Source organism: Urocampus carinirostris, chromosome 14 (assembly GCF_059441175.1).
Source record: "Urocampus carinirostris isolate Australia breed hairy pipefish chromosome 14, RoL_Ucar_1.0, whole genome shotgun sequence".
In the NCBI taxonomy this organism is placed as follows: domain Eukaryota; kingdom Metazoa; phylum Chordata; class Actinopteri; order Syngnathiformes; family Syngnathidae; genus Urocampus; species Urocampus carinirostris.
Window position 1 is genome coordinate 14,396,073 of NC_142362.1, and position 23,498 is coordinate 14,419,570.

Sequence of the window (23,498 nt, forward strand, 5' to 3'; positions counted from 1 at the left end):
TTAGGTATGACTCGGCCGAGGCGCGAACCAGCGACCTCCCAGTCTCAAAGCGGGCGCCTTACCATCTAGGCTACAGTAAAACCAGAAAAATATTCCTTAAAATGAGCAAAATATGTCAATCTTTTTGCTCATTGCAAGATTTACTTTTTTTTAAAAAAGGTCAAAATATATTTTATATATTAAAAAAAAGAACAAGAGTTTGTCAAATGAGAGAAATTATTTACCATGAGAAATGCAAAATTCAAGGAAAATTAATAGTAATTGCTGGCACTGTCAGGACCAGAACCGAAACAAGACCCACTTGCGTGACGTTTACCACAAATTTTATAGAAAGAGAGAAGAAGGGCTGCGCCCAAGATCCGGTGTTCGCTGGGGGCGGAAGGCAAGTCGCTCTTGTATTCGGATTGTGATCCGAACACGGAAGTGGATCTTCCATAGCGAGCGATGGCGGGGTCAGGGGCGGAAAACTGGTCGGTAGCAGGGACTGGGAGAACAAGATGTGGTCGGGGTCGGAAACGAGTCGTAAGCCGGGACCGGAGAGCAGACGTGGTCGGGATCAAAAACGGGTCATAGCGGGAGACAAGCAGGAGCAAAAATCGGGACAGGCTGGAGTCAGGGTCGAAAAGGCTTGCCTAATATACGCGGAGATTCACAGACGGACTGACAACAGGGGATTGGCAGGACTGAGTTCAAATAGTGACAGGGAGCCAATCAGAACCCGCGGCGGTTGGCGCCAAACGAGCGGGCACAGGTGAATCACATCGGTAATCATGACAGACAAATGTTGATTATTTCTTACAATGTTGGGATGTCGGATTTTAAATTTACTTGCCATTGTTTTCTATTTACTGGTATATAAAACACCATTTGGTATCTGACGATGAATCTGAGTTTAATATCTGACTATATTCTTGCGGCCTGGCCCAATAATAATAATAATGATAATATTAGTGATGATAACAACAATAATAATAATCCCACATCTACTGTGCTATTACTAGACCACTGGGGATATAGGTGATTAGGAAAAAGGCATTTGCTTTTATCTTATCATCTCACTATTTCTAATCACAGTACCATGTTGTACAATGTTGTTTTGACTGAACTTTTCCCCATCATGCTCTTCTACAACATTGTACAACGCGGCAAGAGAGTAAAAAATAGGGTGAGAATGAGATAAAACAAAATGCCTTTCCCTTTTGTTACCTACATTCCTAGTTGCCTAATGGTTAGAATTTTGCGCTCTCACCACCGCGATCTGGGTTCGATTCCCGTTACATCCAGTGCTGAGATGATGGGGTGAGCGATTTTTGTCGAATGATTAATCCTTGCTCAATGTCGGTGATAGACTACTGTAAAACCTTCATACTACGTGCATCCTAACTCAGTTTTTCTTTGGGTGGAAACAAATACGCGTATCCTAGGATAAATACAGTATAAACAAACAAAAAAAAAAGGGCAAATTATTTCTCTTTTTGTGAGTTGCACGAAACGACCCACGACCCGGTACTGTTCCGTGACATAATTGTTGCTGAGCTCTGTTATACACTATGCGGTAATACAAGATGAAAAATTACATTTATGTTTTATTTTATGTATTATTTTACTTATTTACTAATTTATTTTGATACATTTTTCTTACAATGCAAGGATTTTGTTGTCAATTTGACACTTTTCCCAATGTTTTTTTTTCTTCTCCGTTTGTGTCGATTCATGAGCCCTCATCCCATAAAAAAAGTAATATATTTTATCCTACAACCCTTTTAGTGCTGGTGCATGACCCAATCACTGTTGATTCCCGGTCCAGCTTCTCCGCTCCCGTATCTGATGAAGAAGGCAATCTGTGATTGGCTGGCAGGATGGGTTTAATCAGCCTCTGCTACTACAGGATCCGCCCACTTCTCCTCCCCCTTGCTCCCTCAGCATCCAAACAGTGCAGCGACTGTTTGGCTTCCATGCAGGATATCAGCTCAATGCAGGGAGGAGAGGATTAACGCGTCTCATCTGCATACGAGGAGCAGCGTTTCGGTTCCGCTCTCAAACCTTTTGTCTCCTCTTCTCCTTTTCGGACTCTACATGGCGAGACTTCGGAGCTGTCCCTCCCCTTGAGCTGGGGATGCCTTCCAAAGAGGTGGCCCGAGAGGAGGACCGCTCAGCGGTGCAGAGGACCAAACGGGAGGCCAACCAGGAGGAGATTTTGGCGGCCGCCCTGGGGATGAGAATGGGGCCCGAGAAACCCGCCGCCACTTTCTGGCAGCCGTTGAAGATCTTCGCTTACTCACAGCTCACTTCTCTGGTCAGGAGAGCATCGTTGAAGGAGACGGAGAGGGTCATCCTGTCTGATAAAGTCCACAACTTCAAGGTGAGGATGGAGGAGAGGGGATACAGAGTTGGAGACCAGGGTGATAACATCAATGTTTTGGTTCGGAACGTGAAAATGAAATCTGTGGGGTACTCGGTGTACTGCTGCTTTTAATTTCAGTGCCAGATGGAGAGATTAAGCCAATAGCAGCAGTTAGTCTGTCCACTGGATTTTAAACCCTAATCATAACGGATTTCGTGTTATTTAGTCCCGACTGGAAATAGAAAAATACAGAAAATATATTAAAAAAAACTTCAATATATTTTTCTTAATATTTGAATAGATTTTGCAGTTTGGAAAAATGTTGTCGAATAAGAAAATTACTGTAAAATGATATTTCGAAAATACAGAAGAAATATACTAAAAACAACAACAAAAAAATATCAGATTTTTTTTTTAAACTCCTGAAAAAAAAACAAAAGTATTTGATTTTTTTCTGGGCTTAATATTTATTTTGTTTTTTAATAGATTTTAAAGTGTGGATTTGATGTAAGGAAAGCATGCAAGAAAATAATGTAAAAGAATACCTAATAAATACAGAAAAAAATGCATTAAAAATAAAGAATAAAAATTGCGTACACAGCAAAAAAATTTTACTTTGAAAAATAATGATTTTCCTTATTTTCCTGTACATTTAATAAAACTTATTTTTCTAAAATATATTCTCTTTCAATTGGAATTTTCTGATATGGAAAGAAACAATAAATTACGGAAACTAGCCAAATTATAAATAATAATACATTTGAACATTTTTGTTACATTTTAAAGAACAAACTCCTCCCGGTGCAACATTAGTTATTTCAAGAATGAGTCATTTTACTTATTTTTTTACGTTTATTTTTCCCTCAATTTTTAAGTGGAATTCTGTAATGGAAAATTCCTTTCAAAATGAAAAAGTAGCGATTTTCTTTCATTAGTTTACTTAAAACACAAAATAAATCAATGACGCAATAAACTGGAAGATTTAGTTATTACCTTTGTTTTGCCCAATTTCCACATACATCTTGCTCTTTCTTGTGATTTTAGCACCATGGCCATTTAGAGGTAGTGTAGCTAGGAATATAATCACAACTTCTCAAAAAATACTTAAATTCAATAAAGACCCACAGAAGGAAAAATATTGCTCCTTGTCGGCAACTCGGTTATTTGCAAGCCTCAAACTGCCACTAGTGGCCCCCAGCATCCTTCCAGATTGTCTGCTTTTTGATTGGCTGGTTTGTTTCCATGACACATTTTCCTTCCCAGGTTGAACTTTAAAGGATTTCATTGGGTTTTGTGTTGATTCCTACAGGGCCACAGCTTCCGAGGGCCCCATTGGTGCGATCACTGCGCCAACTTCATGTGGGGGCTTATGTCTCAGGGGGTCAAGTGCACAGGTAAAATTTTAAAGCATTTGCGTGTCTCCTCGCTAATAACAAAATGAGCATTTCTGTATGTGGGTTACTTGTTGTTTAGTACATCTGGGGGGCTGGATTATTTCGCTTTTAATCTACAATCCCAGCAGGGAAAACATTGGATTAGGGGGTTGTGTAATGGAGTGCAACGTAGGTTTTGTCAATATGATGTAACATCACTGGAGCCAAAAACATGCATTTTTCTTTTTAAATTAAAAAAAAACAGCATTTATGAACCAAATTATATTTCTCTTCTTGTTTTATATTTGCAAGAAGATGCAAGAAGCAGTTATGTTTCCTGCACCCTCAGACCAATCTCATTAAAATAAATCCTTTTCTTTTTTCCTTTTTTTTAATTACTTCAATGATTAAAAAATGACCCAAATAGCAGCTGGTCTCTTTTGAGCCTGTACATTGTTATTTTTTTTTACCAACTTCAAAATAAAAAATAGCCCATATTTAATAGGAATATTTGTTAATAATCAATTAATTTATTTGCTTATCTATACCTTGACTGTGTGGGTTTCTAAAACAAAGTTGATTCAGAAATACTAAATAACCAAGGAACCAAATTCAGGAATTAGAAAAAAAAATCCACTATTAGTTTGTCCTAACCAACTATTTTTACACTCAAAAAGCAATCAAGTCAAAATAACCCAATTTTGTTGGAAAATGGGATATATTCCCAAATTGCTTTCCCCCTAAATTGGGACCACCCTCTAAAGTAGTCAATAGGCATAAAATAGCCTTACCCAAGTAGCAAGGCAGTCCATTTTGGACTCAAATGATGTACTGTATTGTATTTGTAGGGAAAAAACATGTTTGTATACGTTTACAAAAGGGCAAGTAGAATATATCAAAAGTCTGTTTTTGAAAATATGATTCCAATTCTGATTTAACAAAATGATTTGTCCACTGCTTGGTCCAATTTGACACAATCTAATAAAACAATCAAATTGACCCTAATTGCAGTGGAGTCCTTATTTGACCAAAATTTCCCAAAACAACAAAATAATCTAATTCTGGTAGGCAAAACAAGCTGATGCAGTTTGACCCAAAATTAACCCAATTGTGATTAAAAAATAGAAATTTAGACCTAACCTTACATTAAGAATTGGAAAGTCAATTTGCATTAAGTCACTCAGAAAATTATGGTAGTCAACCTTTGCAAGGGCCTGTTTCTACCCTATAAAAATAGCCCAATAACTCACACTCTTTGAGATTGAAAATCAATGCGGTCAAAAATGAATCACAAACATTTAATGGGTTATGGATCCCTTTACCACTAGGGTTGTGGGGGGACCATTTCCTGTGGTGTGTCCTGGGCAAGTACAGCCTGGCGGCGCCCATCCCTCTACAAGCCGAAAAAGTAAAATAAATAAATAAATAAATTACCTTTTTTTGATATAAAGAACAACCCAAAGTTCAGTCAAATTTGATTATTTTGGATCCTCTTTTTAGGATTGTAGAGTGGCATTGGTTCTCCTATGCTCTACTATTTAGGTGGAATTTCAGGAAGTGATAAATAATACGATTCTAGTACTCGGATTGTTCCAAATATGATTTTTTTAAAATGATCGATCTTCTCGATTGACCGAGCCTAATAACGATTATTTCAATACAAATAAATTATTTTCATTTGGTTATATCTGTACATTCAAGGAAACTGTGGGGGTCAGATGCATCGACATTTCGTTCTGTATACACGTGTACTAGAATGACAATAAAGTAGATCTGAATCTGAATCTGAATCTGAATCTTGATTTGAATAAACCAACAAAAAACGTTTGGTTGAATTCACGCAATTATGGTAGTCAATTTTCTGCTTCAATTGGGTTACATTTGACATTGTTATAAACATTAGATTAAAAAAACTTAATTACAGACATATTTTGAGATCCAAAATAAAAATTAAGATATGTTTTAAATGGGTTAACTCGTTCACATTCACAGATCTCTTAACCATCAGGATTGTTGGGGCATCACTTTCTGTGGTGTGTCTTAGGCAAGTTCAACCTGGCAGCGCCCATTCCTCACCAGGCCAATTATTTGGGTAGATAGTAAAGCTTTATTGTCATGATGTGTGACAAGACTGATACTGTATCCTAAATCACTGGGGAAAAACAATTTTGTTCCAAATTTTTGAGTATCCCTTAACCCCCAGAGTCGTCAGGGCACCACTTCCTTTGGTGTGTCTTGGGCTTGTACATCCTGTCGGCATCCATCCCTCTCTATTGGTGGGTGGATCTCTTAGCCACTAGGGTCATAGGGGAAGTTATTTTATACAGAACAACAAACAGTCGAGTTACATTGGGTTATTTTCGACGCACTGCTTTAGATTGTAGAATTGCTTCTGCCATGCTCAACAATTCAGGTAGAATTTCATCAATTTTTCCTTAACAACTTCCCCATCGCGCCGACTTTCCCCTAGCTGTTAAAATGCTTGCGCTTCCCGACACCCTTTTGATGTTTTACGAATGAAACGAAGCGCTAATTGTTAGCGCCTTCAGTTCCGTAAGCTGACACCGACGAAAGACGTTGCCATTCCTTCACTCTTCGGCACCAGAGCCAGAATCTAGGGCACCGAAGTCTCTCACGGCGCCCGGATTTGCATAACCAAAAAGAAAAAACCTTCTCCTCCGCCCCTCTTCCCCCTTTTGTATGAGCTCCTCTTCTGGCCGAGCTCCAGGGAGCCTAGGCTTGTTGTGCCACATTTTGCTCACCACCCAACACTCCCCCAATCTCCCCTTTCTAAAGCCCCCAGCCTCATCTCATCATGCCCAAGAAGGAAAACAAAGCTGGCATGTCTCTTTAATGAGGTGCCGAGCTTCAAGCGAGGGGGGGAAAGCGGGCTCATTTTTCCGCACAAATTCAAACGCCCAATCGGATGGGCCTCACAAGACATGCTTTGATTTGACAAAATGTGAGCTACTGTAATTTCCAGACTATAAGGCGCACCTAGAAAACCCAAATTGGCCAAAAATTTCAAAGTGCCCCTTATATCTATATGCACCGTATAGTCCGTAAAACATGGTGTATAAGAGTGGAAATGCACAAAGACGGTATAATACAGGAATCGGCGGTGAGAGGACCTGGACCCGGTTTTCTCTATTCTCTAGCATTTGTTTCTGGCACCATGAGTGAAATCGTGTGATGATGAGATACAATTGAATGCCTTTTTGTACGTTATCAGTATCAATGGTGGTCTTGTGGTTAGGTTTCACCATTCTTAATACCACACAAGACTCAGAACTTTCCTTTGATTCCTGGTGCATATATATATATATATATATATATATATATATATATATATATATATATATATATATATATATATATATATATATATACATATGTACACTACGATCAACATGATTTGATTCAAAGGTGCAAAAGCAAAATTGACTGACCAACATATTTATACTAGGATGTTGGTTGTTAATAGTGGAAAAATCCCTACTTCACACAAGCCCTTTGTCTGGCACAAACCTATAAACTCGAGGCCTTCTCCTAACTGATAACTGAAAGAGCATTATATTATACCATCCATGCGTCCATTTTCTGCGCCACTCAAAAGGGTCATCAGGGGTGCTAGAGCCCATCCAAGCTATATTCCAGGCAGTGGGCAGGGGATACCCTGACCTGGTTGCCAGCCAGTCGCAAATTATATTATACCCTAAGTGGATAAAAGGCGCAACGGTTATAACCGAAAGAATACTATAATTCCCTTTGTAGTTTTAATTTCATGCGCCTTATAGTCCAGTGCACCTTATGTTTAAATAAAATATCTATATGGCAAATGACTTTTTGGTGTCGTGTGCCTTATTTTCCAGTGGGCCTTCCAAATAGTGCGGAAATTACAGTATTTTTCACAAAAACCCCTCGTGCGGGCGTGGTAAGCGGGTGGGAGGAGAGTAGCCGTTAAACATCTCCTTCGCCATAGCAACCAGACAAAACTGCTGAGCGGGCCATAAAAATTTCCATCCCCTGTCTACTGGTGTTCTTCTGATGCCCTCCCCCCTTCCTAACTCCCCCTCATCCCACCTGGGACTCTTTCGAGGTCCTTGGATGCGCACACATGGACCAGACCTCCTCTATTATACTGCTTGTCAGATACCCTTAAGAGAATCATCTCTTAAGGTAATTACATTTCTGCCCCAATGCATATAAACGCCATGCTCCTATCTCCAGGGACCTTCTTCATCTAAATCATGTCTCCAAGTCCTGCTTGGAGATGTCCAAGGTGAAGACTTTGAAAAAAAAAGCAAAATAAGTTGAAAAGGAATGACTTTTCGCGTGTTCATTTAAAGCAAGGGTATGCAATTTAATTTTCTCGGGGGCTGCCAGAACTTGGGTCTGGGTAAAGTTGGACCCCATTTCTATACAAAATAAACTTTAAAATAAAATCGTTCAATCAGTAATACACAGAACAATACAGCAAATAAGAAAAACTTAAACTACATTTTTGAGTAGAAACATCTAATAAATATTATTCTGATTCAAATGTGTCTGTTAGCAGACTTTAACCATGATATTTTCTGGACATGAAGTCTTCTAAACATGCCTTCTTGTATAAATGTTCATTATTTTATATTGTTTATCATATTAAACTCCTGTGACGTATAACAACACGTCAGGAGGAAATACAGCTATGTTATGAAACTCAGTGTAAGGTATGTGCAAGGTGCATCCACTGTCCTTTAAGCTTCAGTTCAACAGCGGTGATGATCTCCTACCCAGGAAGCATCCGTATCAAACTATTACATTAAATTTACATATTAAGGCAGGGGGCTCACAATATTCTCCCATGGGCCCCAACTAGGCCTCAGGCTGTGTGTTTGAAACCCCTGGTTTAAAGGGTCAGGGTGTATCATTTGACCTCTAGCTTTCACTGTACAGCAGAGTCGGGAACCTATGGCTTGCGAGCCAGATATGTAAGGGTTTAGAGACTGGCCTAAATTAAATGCAGTATGCGATTTCTTCCATACTAATAGAGTGATGAAAAATAGGTGCAGAACAAAGCAGAAATGCACAATCAAAATTGGCTGAGGATCACTTTTATACTAGGAGGGCATGGGTAATTGTAAAAAGATCCCTACTTCTCACAGGCCTTTGTCTTGCAAATAGTAATAATACTCGAGGTCTTTTTCTAAATGCAAACTAAAAAGACCTTTTTAAGAGTGTACTAGCTCAACGGCTGAATGAATGGAAGGGTGGATGTTTTGGACACAGGTGAGGCGGGCAGCTGCCTGGGGCAGCAATTTCACCATGATATAATGATACTGCTTAGCTGTTTTGTATTATCTAACAATATAACTTTGCCTCTTGTCAAGTGGGCGCCCCTTCATTGCAGCTTTGATACCCTTGCTTGCTGCAAAGATGTGTAGAGAGACTGACAGGCAATGAGGAAAAGCATAGGGGAGTGATGCAAGGGGGAAACTTCACCTCTCAAACTGAACGGCAAAGGGGGGGATTCACTATTACAATGTATTTTATAATTAGTTGGCGGCCCCTGTCTCCCAAATAACGCACATTGTTCCTAACTTTGAAAATAAAGGGCAACTTCTGCAGATTTTTCTGAATAGTGTGAAATGGATGAAATAGACATGAATGTAAAGGCTGTTCTGAAAATAAGGATGAGTTGCACAAAGCACCACTTTGCATATTAAGTCCTTGATGCACTTAAAACGTTGGAGATGCAATTCTTTGATATTGTTGTTGATGCAGCCACATCAGTCATCAACGAGAAGTTCTCCACATTGAGAAATGTGGGGAAACAGTTTTGAGTGGTGTCCCAAGTCTTGAAGACAAAGAGCTGGAAGAACAATCTGAGGCACTAGGCACCACTGTCCTTTACAGGGCGCTCTGATTTAGACTGTAAACAGCTTGTGCAGGAAATCAAGAGCTTCCCTGACATGCCGTCGAAAACCATGAGCCTCCTTGAGCTGATCACCTTCATAGATGATAAGGATCTATCTGAGACCCACCATAACTTTTGGAATACCTTCAGGATTGCACTCACTCTGCCAGTCACGGTGGCTCAAGCAGAGAGGAGCTTTTCAAAACTCACGTTGATAAAGTCGTACCTGAGGTCAACCATATCTCTGGAACGCCTCACTGGCCTTGCTGTCATTAGCGTTAATCACGAAATAGGGGAGCAGATTGCTTATGACGATATTAGCAATGATTTGCATCAAGGAAAGCGGGAAAGGTCAGGTTTTAGTTTGTGCTTTCTTTTCATTATACAGCTACATTTTCTTAACGTGTTTTCAAGATTCAAGGTGTTTATTGTCATAAGCAGAGTAAAGAACCACGTTTCCCTGCATAATCAAATTCTTACTTTGCTGTCCACACAGTTACCAGCGTAAAAATAGAAAGTATTAAACTATATACGTGTATATACAGTGTCTGAAACTCATGACAAAATGTTACCAGACACAAGTGAAGACCACTCTGAAAAGTTTTTCACAACTCGAAACAAAATAGGACGACCCTTTTTGCAAAGTATTAAGGATTTATAATCAGAATGTATAACAGAACACTTTAAAATTAAGTTTATTATAAATCTACTTATAACATTCATTGCATGTATACGACATCGCTGTTTTCCATCTGCCAACAGTATGTACCTGTATTTACTCGTCTTCATTCATGCAATTGCGTCTTCTGCAACAAGGCACGTGAACTTTCCATGATGCTTTTAATATACCTTTACGTTTTGTAGCGTCATAAATTTTCTTAGCTTCTGTTGAATCTTTCTTCTGGGGCTGAGGTTTTGGCTTGGTTCCTAACCACTTATCCATTATTCTTGTGTTCACTGTGCCTCGACTTTGGAAAACGATATGCAAATGCTCAACCTTATAACGCTCGGGAAAGTCCGGAAGCAAGAATTTATTGTCTTCTGTTCGGGTGCTCAGTATGCAAATTACCAAACGAACTGAAATTGCGAAATTTCCAAACCGAAATCGGAAGAAGGGAAATGTTTGATTTGAAAAAGATTATTTTTTTATTTATTTATTTTTTTCGTTGAGAAAGTTGTCGGCCACTCGGGCGGAGACGCTTTGAAAAGTTGTACGCCCAACGTAAAACATGCACGCCCCGGGCATCCGAGCAGATGTTATTTCAGACACTGGTATATATAAAAGAAAACTAAAAAATAGAGTATTAAAATATAAAAAATACAAGATTAACTCAAGATGAGTAAGGGCAACAAAGTCAAGTCATGTTTATTTGTGACGCCCTTAATCGCCCTTAAAGTGTCATGGGGCTTGCACAGACTACAGATTATTGCAAACTACAGACTATAATTACACCATCCCCTGATCTATTACCTACACGAGGGCAAGGAAAAACTCAAAAACCTCAATACGAGGGAAACGAAGAAATCTTGAGAAGGGAAATAAAAATAAAGATAAAACACAATATTAAGCCAAAGGTGCATGAGTAGTCAATTGTATTCCAGTTTAAAGTGTCTGTAGTGTGCTGAACGTATCTGTCATTCAAATGTCTGTGATTTTGTGATTTGCTCTCGAAGAATATAAATCTATTTTATTATTTCAGAGTATTGTTCTCGTCACGTTTTTTGATGAATAATTGCCATATTTATGTATAAAGTGTATTTATTTTAATTATTTAATCATTTTTTAAAAATATTCACCGTTTTTATGTCCGTGGTGTATTTATGTTTTTCATCTAAGCATCTGCATCATTGAAAAATATATCTACCTCTTTTATTAGTGTTAAATATGTGTCTTGGTATTTGATTTTGGTGGGGAAGGGGACTGGGGGGCTCTTGGAAGGGGTCTCGCCCAAGGAGTAATTCAGTATAGAACTGCCACTGGATTGGATGAGTGCAGACGTATATAATGAAGTGCATTAATTACGACTAAATAAGTGAAGGAGTTATAAATGACTGAAATAATTTAAAGGTACTAAATTAAGAAATCATGCAATCATGACTATTCATGCAGTGACACATTTCCATATTACAAGATATAATTGAAAAAAATCAAGAGGTTAAAATCCTCTTGAAAAGCTGCAGGAGCTGCTCTATTTTCATGTGATAGAAGTAGGTCTTCGTGTAGCCCAGGGCAGCGAAATTGCCGCTTCCGTTGCCATTGTTGCCACCCGGAATCGAGAAAAGGAAATCAACAGCTCGAGAGCGGCGACCCGCCTTTCGCCTTTCATTTTTTTGTGTGTGTTCTGATTCAACGTGGTACTCCGTTAACAAAAGCATGCGGTGTTTGTCTGCTGATGCCTGTCCTCCGGTGGTCCCTCGTTCACCAACGCGGACTTATGCCTCTTATGTGTTTTTTGTGAGGATGGGTGACTTTAAGACTGTACAAACCCAAGAAAAACGATACGATTTCAATATATATCACTTTCAATCGTAGGTAGAGTAGCCAAAAAAATGACTCAAGTAAAAGTACCGTTACTTCGGAATAATATTACTCTAGTAGAAGTAAAAGTAGTCATCCAAATACTTACTTGTATTAAAGTAAAAAAGTATTTAGTGAAAAAAATACTCAAATACTCAGTAACTGAAGCAACATTGTATTTATTGATTTTTTTTAAAACAACTAATCAGATCATCAAATGATCAAAGTCCATCTAATAAGCAAAAAAATACATTTCATTTAAAAATAGATTGAAATAGTCAATGAAAAGTCAAGTGCTTTAACAAACAATAAAATAAAAATTGTATAAGTCAAATAAATGAATTAAGCACATGTTGCACCAAGTAGCACATTTATAGCCTAAATACTTAACAGAAAGCAGAACAACAAGCAAGCCAATGAACTGGAACAAAGGAGATATTGCATATTGTAGCGGGTGTGTTGCACCCTTTTTAAGGGGACCATGCTTTTTGTGTGAGACCAGGGGTGCTTCACCTCTTCTGTGTTTTCATAATCAGTATTGCTAAGCGACATTTTTGATCTGTTTCATCCGTAAACAACGTTTCCCCAGCCCAAGTCGGATATGGTCATTGACGAGGCTGCTAGGTTTGATTGGTTAAACATGGTAGAGCCAGCCGGAGTTCTGCATCAAAATAGATGTGCCTTAGCGGAGACAGACAGACGTGTACTGACGTGGAGGGGATTTATTAAGTAACGAAGTAACGACTTCAATGTAGCGGAGTAAAGGTACAGTTTTTTCTCCACAAATTTACTCAAACTATTGGGATTTAAAAATACTCCTAGAAGTACAAAAATTCCCAAAACTTACTCAAGTAAAAGTAATGGAGTAAATGTACTCCGTTACTACCCACCTGTGATTGTACTCCAGCGTTAAAATATTTCATATAGGACCAGACCTTGTTTATTTCATGAAAATGTTCAAGCCTTGATAAGTTTCCATAAGAAAAAAGTTTGCAAACATTTTAAGTAGCTTACTTAAAGGACGAGATTTTCTAAATCTGGTTCTCAGCATGCACCAGATGTTTTATGTTTTCAAGAAAATATCATAAAAATATCGAAAATATGAAAAATAAAAATACAATTATCAGTCAGTGTCGTGGCATATATTGTTAATCGTGTAAAGATGGTGCCTAATATTTCTGGCGAACAGGACAAATTAGAAAGTTATATTTCTATTTTTACCAGAATTACATGTCAAAAACTTATCACTTAGAAGCGTTTGTTTTATTTATTTATTTTGTATCTAAAAATGAGTTTAGCATGTTTTATAAAAGAGTAATACTTGAAATGAGCAACATTACCTGCCAATGGGTTAAGATAGTTTACGGTATATATTATTCCAAATCTAGACAAATTTCGTCTTTTCAATTTTTGGAAAAAGGTGTTCTTTCCAACTTTTGTTTTTCAACCAGATAAAAATATCATTGCCTAGGTTAAAATTACGTTGAGTCGTCGTTTTTTTAGTCGAAAGTGGTCTAAATTTTGCCCTGGAAAAGAAAAAGATTATTAAAGAATATATTTTGAACACGCTTGTTTTTCAATCACTTTAAAATGAACTTGGCAGTTTTTCATATGCTATCGATGTCTCTTAACCAGTTTTTGCTGTAGTTAGGTTAACATGACCAACTTTAGTCATCGTATGTATTTGGGCAAAACTGGTCAAATTTAGCCCCCTAAAATCCGTCTTTTTTACATCTTGGAAAACACCTTTTCCCAACTTTGTTTTCTCATCCCCCTACAAAATGGTCTTAGCATCTTTCCAATGTTTATTTTCATAGTCTTGTCAACCAGATTTTGCTGTAGCTAGGTCAGAATCACAAGCAAGAACCTAATCTTGTCAAGAGTGATCCAAATTTAGCCCTTGAAAAGTATTCTTTTCAACTTCTTGTAAAAGACCTGTTTTTTAACTTTTGTTTTACAACCAAACAAATTTGCCCTTGGCATTTTTTTACAGATTTTTCAGCGTTTTTGCTGTTGTAAGGTTAGCACAGTGATTTCATGCTCGTCATCACAGTTTTTTCTTAGCGTAGCATGAGAATGATGAAAGTAAGAAAATTACTGTAAACATGAGTAAACATTTTTGATTTCTGGACAGCATTTGATGTTTTTTCAACTAGTTTTTAATGTAGCCAGGTTAGCATTTCAAACAAGGACCTGATCTCGATCATTAATGAGTACAGATTCATTCAGCCATTAAGTATCACTTACTACTGAGTGCATTTATAGGGAAGTAAATAACAGAGGGGGAGGGCCATTATGACATGCTGGTGTCTGAGGATACAGAGTCCTTTGTGAATGTTTGTTTTTCTGCTTGCCCCCACACAATAAAACCGGCGATGATTTCAGTCTGGAATTTGCACCGGGACAAAAGCTGAATGAGGTCGGTGAGCTGAGAGAACACATTATATAGAAGGACAAAGCTTTGTGGTGTTTGGGTGCTTCTTAAAGGTTTTCCCAAATTCTTAAACATGCAAAATGTGAGGAAATACTACATGTTTTTGCATAAAATCTATATATATTTCATCTGTATATTACAATTTTTCCAAGATAACGCGTTTTGAAGACAGCATGTCTTGTCTTTGTCATCCTCAGCTGTGATGTCATCAGAGGAAGACCAGCACCCTAGCAAGCCAGTCACTGTATTGCGTTGTGTTAATTAGTCCAACATGTGTTTTAAGTGTTATAGTGAAGTTTTGACAGTTGTGGATAAAGCCTAGGCATCGTGTCACATGTGGAAGGGTTAGGGTTAGGAGTAATGGTACAAGAAATGGCTTGCAGCCAAAAACTGGAAAACAAAAACCATGCGGACAGGGTTTTTTAACCGGGACCAGTCAAGGCATCCTCAGTTGGTGAAAAAACACCCAGTGGAAGCCAGGTTAACCAGGAACAAACAACAAAAAGCAACAGCTATGGCCATAAATGTGAAGCCAGTTGTCAATAAACCAACCAAGGGAGACAGCAAAACTGGCACGAATGCCAGGCTAACCTATCAAAAAACACATGGAGAGCGGCTATGCTAACATTAAACCAACAACGAAAAGCAGCAACGGTGATAATAGTGAAGCCGGCCGGAAACAAATCAAGGGACATGACAGAACCAGACCGAAAATTCGCTTCCGGCTGAAAATGTCAATCATTACGTTCTGGTTTGGGCTTGTTTTTTTCCTGCTGAGTCTCTTTTCAAAGTATCTACCTGTCATTGTTCTTTTTTTCTTTTACTTTGTGGTGGATCCGCACAATGGACTCCATCTCGCATCCGGGGGCTTGTCGGTCCACCAATGGGCATGCTAGGGGGCACCAGAAGAACAGGCATGCTGCGTGAGGCGGGGGGGAGGAGTCTTCCCAAATCACCCCTCTTTCTTCCGAGTCCTCAGGAATAAAATACTAAAATTCAGGTTTTCTTCGAACTTGGTCCCGCAAATCAAGTTAAATGGTTGGGGTCAGGGGTCAGGCTTTAATACCAGCGTGCCGGGCCAGGTTGGGTTGGATTTTTTTAGGCCCGATCTTACCTCTACTTTATTGACGTCACAGCTCTGGAGGAATCAAGCCAGATAGGTCAACTTTGGGACAAAAGTTTCTTAAATCCCCCGGGTCGTGAAATATTTTGCAACATATTTGCATAATTTTGGGGAAGAACACTACATGTTGTGTGGTTAATCAACCTGGTTTGTGTCTCTGATTGCGTAGATTGTGGTGTGAATGTCCACAAGCAGTGCTCGCTCCTGGTTCCTGACAACTGCAAGCCGAGCCTGAGACACGTCCGTAAAGTGTACAGTTGCGACCTCACCACGCTGGTCAATGCTCACAATACTGCCAGGCCAATGGTGGTAGACATGTGTATACGGGAGATCGAGTCCAGAGGTTAGTGCTTCTGTCTGTCAGAATTGGAACCATCTTTTGATTGTCACGCCATTAAAACTGTTCAATGCCATTGATGGAGGTGAACATCAATCAATTAAATGTATTTCACTTGGAAGTGTCAGAGTGTGTGTGTATACATATATATTTATATATTCATTTATATATATATATTTATATATATATATATATATGTATATATATATACACATATATATATATATATATTCACCTATACATATTCATTTTTATATCTATATATATATCTCATCTCATCTCATTAGCTGCACCGCTTATCCTCAGTAGGGTCGCGGGGGTGCTGGAGCCCATCTCAGCAATCATCGGGCAGTGGGCAGGGGACACCCTGAACTGGTTGCCAGCCAATCGCAGGGCACACGGGGACAGACAACTCACTCGCTCATTCACACCTAGGGACGATTTGGACGGGCCAATTCACCTGAAATGCATGTTTTTTGGAATGTGGGAGGAAACCGGAGTGCCCGGAGGAAACCCACGCAAGCACGGGGAGAACATACAAACTCCGCACAGGAAGTCTGGAGCTGGATTTGAACCCACGCAGGAGGTTCCCATGACATGAACTGTGCCGCACATGCGCTAACCACTGCACCATCTATATATATATATATATATATATCGTATATATATATATATATATATATATCGTATATATATATATATATATATATATATATATATATATATATATACCGTATATATATATTTATATATATATTTATATATTCATTTATATATTTCATTTATATATATATATATATATATATATATATATATATATATATGTATATATATATATATACAGTATATATATATATATATATATATATATATACATATATATGTATATATATATATATTTTTTTTTTTTTTTTTTGATGTACTATATGTACAAAATGTATTTTTTTTTAAATGTAATTTCATTTATATTTATGAATCTACGTCATCAATGTAATTTTAGTGTTTTTAATTGATTGAATTGAAGATGAAAACATAGTAAAATAAGACAATTTTATGTTATTTTATTTACTTGTTTTACTTTTTTGGACGAAAATCTTCTTTTAAAAATATATTGAAATAATTCAAATAATACCATACATCCAATTAGCAATTTTTGTTTTATTACAATGTACGCCATTATTATTAGTAGTATTTTTTTAATTACCAATCAAAACAAAAAAATCTGATGTAGTTCTGTCAAAATTAAATATAATTTTCACTTATTTTTTTTCCAGGGTTGAAGTCGGAAGGTCTTTACAGAATATCGGGATTCACCGAGTCTGTTGAAGAGGTGAAAACAGCGTTTGACAAAGGTTAGTTTTCTTTTTGTTGTTTTTTTTTTCATTTACTTTGGCATTTTGGAACAATGCTGACACCCACTCAAAAACTAAATATTTGGAAATGAATGAATAAATTGATTTTATTGTTATTATACAGTACTGTACAACAGTGTAGCGGATTTGGAGGGCTTCTCCTTTCAATTCAAGTGAAACACATTAAAAAGGAAACAAGCTATTAATGACATGTAATAAATATGCGTATATACCATGGCTGGGAAGCAATTAAATTAATTTATCTAATTAATCTTATTTTTAAAATAAATTTATCGCGATTAATCATGATTAATTCATTAAAACCAGATTTTACAAATGGCAGTAAATATGAAAAAAAAATATGCATGGAAAAATAAGATTACATTTAGTATGCCAAATTGTATAGGCCTATACCAAGTACAGTCAACGTGCATACAGACTGTAATGCCAAAGATAGCTTTCATAACAAAGATATTCAACACTGTTGAACTGTAAATTTGCTGTAAAGATACATAGAGAGATAGAAAGATAGAGAGAGAGAGAGAGACAGAGAGACATTGAGAGAGAGAGACAGAGAGAGAGAGAAAGATATTGCCCGGAATTGACCCTTCCCAAAAAATCCAATTGTGAATTTTGTCAATGTGGCATGTGGGAAATGATCCGTACCCTGGTGTCATATCTGCTCACAGCGCTGCCATGCACAAGTAGGCCAGGGCTCAAGCCAGGCCATCTGAACTCAGAGACACACCAAAAATAATTTCATTTTTCTTTCTCCATCTCCTCAGCCGGCGAGAAAACGGACATCTCGGTGAAAGCCTACGAGGACATCAACATCATCACCGGCGCTCTCAAGCTCTACCTGCGAGATCTTCCCGTCCCCGTTATCACCTACGACTCTTACCCCAAGTTCATACAGGCCTCCAGTGAGTCCAGCAAGAAAATCCGTCCTCTAAATCAATGTTTCTCAAGGTTTTTGAGAGCCAAGACACATTTTTATCATTGAAAAAAATCTCGAGGCACTCTGTCCATAGAACATGTCTAGAAGTTCGTTCCCTGCTGCTAAGTTTAGAGGTTTTAGATCAGATGGTGTGATAATAGTCTGTAGTTTGCAATAGTCTGTAATCTGTGCAGCCCTTTGAGGCTTCTTGATTTCGGGCTATACAAATAAACATGACTTGACTTGACTAGACACTCAAAATAAGGAGAGAAAACATCATTGAATTCTGAACTTTTTATTACATCTCCCGGGTTACGACAGCAGATCTTCCCTCAAAATTGTGGTAATCAAAGAACAGCCACATGATTGGCTAATAGTGTTAATGATGTAAACATTGTATAATAGTCAAAACAACAACCAAAGGTGTGATATGATAGGCAAAATATCAAAATAGCATTCTATCTACTCTCCTTTGCATTTGTTCCGTATTTAAAACAGAATACATTTTATACTATATTAGCAGCAAAGGTCTTTTTTTAAACCTCAAATTGTGGTGTTGACAGTATAATTTTTTTTTTTTTGATTTTGGGAAAATAATGAATATACAGGTTATTCATTTTTGTTCATAATTTTGCTGTATTTTGGGATTTTTCTATATTTTTAACCTGTTTTTCAAGTATTACTAAAGATTGATCTTGTATTTTAGAAAATATAATGTGTAATTTTGGATTGCCCTGGGATATTAGAAATTGAGTTGCATTAGCTTTAGCCATAGTAAAACATAAATGTAATTTTTACTATTTTTTATTTTGTTTTTCTAAAAACATAACAAAAAAATACCTGAAATGGGAAGAATTTATGTGAATGAGAAAAAAATATTTGATCATGTTGTGTCTTACTTTCCCTCCAAAAAATTCTATTATGTTTAAAAAAAATTGCATTTTGTTTTTTTAATTACAATTTATTTTTAAAAAATAGTCAAATGTTGATTCATAATTTAGATGTGATTTTGATTTTTTTCTGTATTTTAACCTGTTTTGTTATTTTGTTTTTTTGTTTTTTTCCATAAAAATAAACAAATATTTAATTAAAATAAGCACTGGCTGGTCGGTCAATCGGTTGATTCGTTGGATCCCTAAACCACGACAGTAATCTTATTATCATATGGGTTATTGCTGTCAGTCAGAGATTTAGGCTTTTGATAGCCCTTCCATCGGAGGCGCGTGCTTTCGGGATCGGATCAGGAGATTCACGCTCCGCTCATGGCTAGAGGCTCATTTGTTCGAAAACACAAGAAAGAAACAACACATCTGATTTGTTTAAATGAGATTATGTGAACACAGGAAACGAATCTGATTGGTTTAGACAGGAATCATATGTTTAAATGCAGTGTGTAACGTTGGTCGCTAGATGGCATGCGAGTATAATGAATGAGCAATTAAAATAGTGAAACTTTGAAACACAATGTGTTTCTGTAAATGTAGGGAGGCAAGCTCTCGAGCGGGCTTAGAATGTGGGGTAGCAAGCTCTCGAGCGGGCTTCCTGGCACTAAAAATGAAGGCCATCTTGATTAATTGTTAGCAGACCTCAAGAGGATACAATTGCCGCAAGAATACAAACAGAACCGGGAGATAATCTTTGGCTTCACTAAGCCACTTCATACAACATCATACAAAGGCACATTCAAACTATAATCAAACTATAATTTCCCTTACAATTGCCACACAGGCCTTCAATCTACATCGTAAAACCATCAATGGCATGTAATTCAAAACTGATTTTCTCTGTCTTTGGTCTCTTTGGTGGTGGATGAGTTTTCATGCAAAGATAAAATCGAGCAATTTCATGTGGCACACCATAGCTGCTCAGGTCTCATGGCACACAAGCCGCAACGGCACACTGGTTGAAAAACTCTGCTCTTAATAATTGTGTTTACCGTCCTATGCATTATCGCTCTCACTCTGTGAGGTCAATGGCGGGAAAGATCTTGATGGATTTCTCGTGAGTGGCGGAAAATTGTAACCCTTATGCCTTTGCTTCATCAGAGCTCACCGACCAGGATAAGAAGCTGGAGGCCTTCCGAGAGGCACTGGCAATGCTGCCCTCCTCGCACAATGAAACACTCAAGTATCTCATGGCGCACTTAAAAAGGTGAGCGGTCAGAGAAACGGAAAAATAAAGAGGAATAGGAAAATACTATTAATGCAGGGATGGTTGAGAGCTACTTGTTTGTTACTGATTAGCATGAAGGGCTACTAGTCTATATGGATTTCTCAAATAACAAGTCATGGTGTTATTACTTTGTCGTTATCAGCGTTGGGAGGGTTACTTTCAAATGTAATCCAATACAGTTACTAGTTACTTGTTGAAATATGTAATCAGTATGGTAATGTGAATATTGCAGTGATGTGGTAAGTTATTTTCAGAACTGGTCCACGGGCTACTTATGTGTTCTTAGGGGGCTACCTGGTGCTCATAGGCACCATGTTGGTGAACCCTATCATAATTTGTCTCAATCAAGGTTCAACATCCGATAATAGTGTTTTCACAGAAAAAAAAAAACTCTAGGCATATACTTTAAAAAAAAAAAAATCTTATTATTCAAAATGAAAAAGTGTCGTAAAAATATGAAAAATAATTAATCTATCGTAAAATAAAAAATGAAAGTAGTAAAATGAGATGCCAACCCAGCAAGAATTTTTATTCAAAAAGGGGACAATGCTGGTTTTATTTATTTTATGTTAAAAAAAAAAATACATGACTTTTTGACTGATTAATGCAGTTTAAAGTTCTGCTCATAATTTCAATACTTATTGCAGTCATAAGGGACTAAAATCTGTTGTTTTTTTTCGTGTTTTGAATTAAAATTTCTTTAAATTTTTTCAAAAACACTCTTACACGATCCCAAAGATATTTTGTATTGTTTATTTTGTTTTTATATGGTAATAAATTGTATTTACATACATTTAAAACATATTTAAGTAAGGTAAAAATCTGACGTGGGGGTGTGCAATCAGGAAAAAAATATTATGAAAATAAAACACTCATTTTCATATTATTAACTACAGTAACATATCTAGCGTTAGGTTCAGTTTCAAGTCATATTTACTTCAGAACAAGACTAAAAATCATTTTTTTCAGAAATAGAACTTTAATACCAATATAAAATGAAAACCACAACATGTCAAATCATAAAATATTATTTTGCAAGACAAATAAACAGCAACCAAGAAGGACCAGGATCGATCACTCGTTCAAAAACAAATAATTAACATAATTAGAATAAAAGTATACGTGTAGGAGGACTTGCATGTGTATGCAAGTATGTGTTAGGATGCATGTGTGGCTTACTTGCATTATGTCCAGTCCACATTTAAATTGTGTCTGTAGCTAGTAGTGTTTTATTATATTTTCCCATTGCTGTGATGAAAAAAGTAATTTTAATTCGAATTAGAGCATTTTATAAATTAGGGTGTTATTACACTTGATTTTGTTAAAATGGATATCCTGAGAAAGTCAAGAAGCCTTGATGCAATGAACACAATTGATGTGGTTTATGTATGCATTTAAAATCCAAAACAGGTCGATGTGGATCCTAACACAAGAGAAGGGTTAATAAAAAATAGATCAACACAAATATTTAATAATAAGATTACTGATCTAGTTGTTGTTTGCCACTAGTCAAATGCACGTAACGCTATGGCTAATGCTAATGCAACTCAATTTCTGACGTTCCAGGGTCACCCAAAACGAGAAGAGCAATCTGATGAATGCGGAGAACTTAGCCATCGTTTTTGGGCCCACCTTGATGCGTAGCCCCGACCTGGACGCCATGAGCGCCCTCAATGACATCCGGCACCAGAGGCAAGTGGTGGAGGTGCTCATCAAAAACGTCGACGCCCTCTTCTGACCGGGAGGCCCTACAACCATCTTTTCTTTTGTTTTGTTTTTTGCTCAATTCTCCTTCTATGGACTCTTCCTCTAATGCACTTGGTATAGATGGTGAACCTCTGTACTTTCTGCCTCCCCATTTTTGTCGGGGGATTTACGCACCAAGCTGACGTCCCAGCATGCATCGGTGCTTTTTAGTCGTATCTCAGCATGTAGGAAAAAAGGAAATCTGTGATTTTTTTTCTTTTCTCTGTGCTGTAATAGCTCTAGTTTCTCACATTCAGACTCTTCAAATTGTGTAAATTCCACAAAATTTTTGGGAAGGACTTTTAACAACATCTTATATTTTTGGCGATCTGTTTGTCGAATGAGCCTTTTTGGGCCTTTTCCTGTGACTTTGTCCGCACTGTTGCTTTTGACTGACTCTTGTATCGTAAACAGCAGTGTTTGTGAATTGATTTTGTACCGATTTTGTTTTTACACAACTTGCATGATCAGTTTGATTTATTAAACTGATAAAATATATCTGAATTCTTTGACTGAAATTATCGATTGTGGAAATCATTTTTTAGACAATGACACGTTGCAGGATAACAGGATCCCACAAAAGTAGACACAAATCTTTTTTTAGAAAATTATTTACAGTATTTAAGGAAAAGGAATTGGTATCCGATCGTGCATAGAAACTGAACAACAATGTTTACAAGGAACTGTAGAATTCGGAAACATCAAAGCTACTCATTCACAGCCTCAACAAATCTCCATGCTACAAAATGTTGAAATACGAACTCGATCTAAATGAACAAAACATGAAGGGAGACATCACAGGATATGTTGGAGCATTAACTAGCTCACACTGAATGGAACATAAAATAAGATTACACGGGATATAGTTGAAATGTCAGCTGGTTTTAACTGAACAAAACATGAAAAGATTGACAGAGGTTCAAATGCTTACAGTATATTTGAGCACCAACTAGCTTGTACTAAACAAAACATAACCGAAGGCAACAATAATTCTAACTAAAGAAAACACAATAGCAAGATAATGCAGGGAACATATGGAATATATCAGGAAAACAAATCTGCTCAAACTGAACAAAACATGAAAGTAAGACAACACTAATATGTTAGAATACCAAATGGATCTACCTAAACAAAACACAAAAGACAAAGGGTGCACAGAACATACTCAAGAGAACAACTACATAATATTCCAACACAAACCAGGTCAAATTGAACAAAACATGAAATGACAGCAAACATTTCCCCACGCCGACTGAACAACAA

At 37.2% G+C, this 23,498-nt stretch overlaps 1 protein-coding gene across 2 annotated transcripts in view; it reads left to right on the forward strand.

Moving 5' to 3' along the window:
* The window catches only part of chn1 (chimerin 1), a 56,393-nt gene extending 33,660 nt beyond the window's left edge, over positions 1 to 22,733 (forward strand). Inside the window, exons 3-9 of one of the 2 annotated variants that reach the window (XM_088352780.1) lie at positions 1,808 to 2,362; positions 3,654 to 3,738; positions 15,861 to 16,034; positions 17,303 to 17,380; positions 18,166 to 18,303; positions 20,363 to 20,468; positions 22,056 to 22,733. In XM_088352780.1, the coding sequence (XP_088208906.1) occupies positions 2,117 to 2,362; positions 3,654 to 3,738; positions 15,861 to 16,034; positions 17,303 to 17,380; positions 18,166 to 18,303; positions 20,363 to 20,468; positions 22,056 to 22,227 (999 nt within the window). In that variant the 5' untranslated portion in view covers positions 1,808 to 2,116 and the 3' untranslated portion in view covers positions 22,228 to 22,733. Of the gene's footprint in view, positions 1 to 1,641; positions 2,363 to 3,653; positions 3,739 to 15,860; positions 16,035 to 17,302; positions 17,381 to 18,165; positions 18,304 to 20,362; positions 20,469 to 22,055 lie in introns of those variants that run through there. The other variant, XM_088352779.1, reaches the window with a different exon arrangement.
* The last annotated feature ends 765 nt before the right edge of the window (positions 22,734 to 23,498 follow it).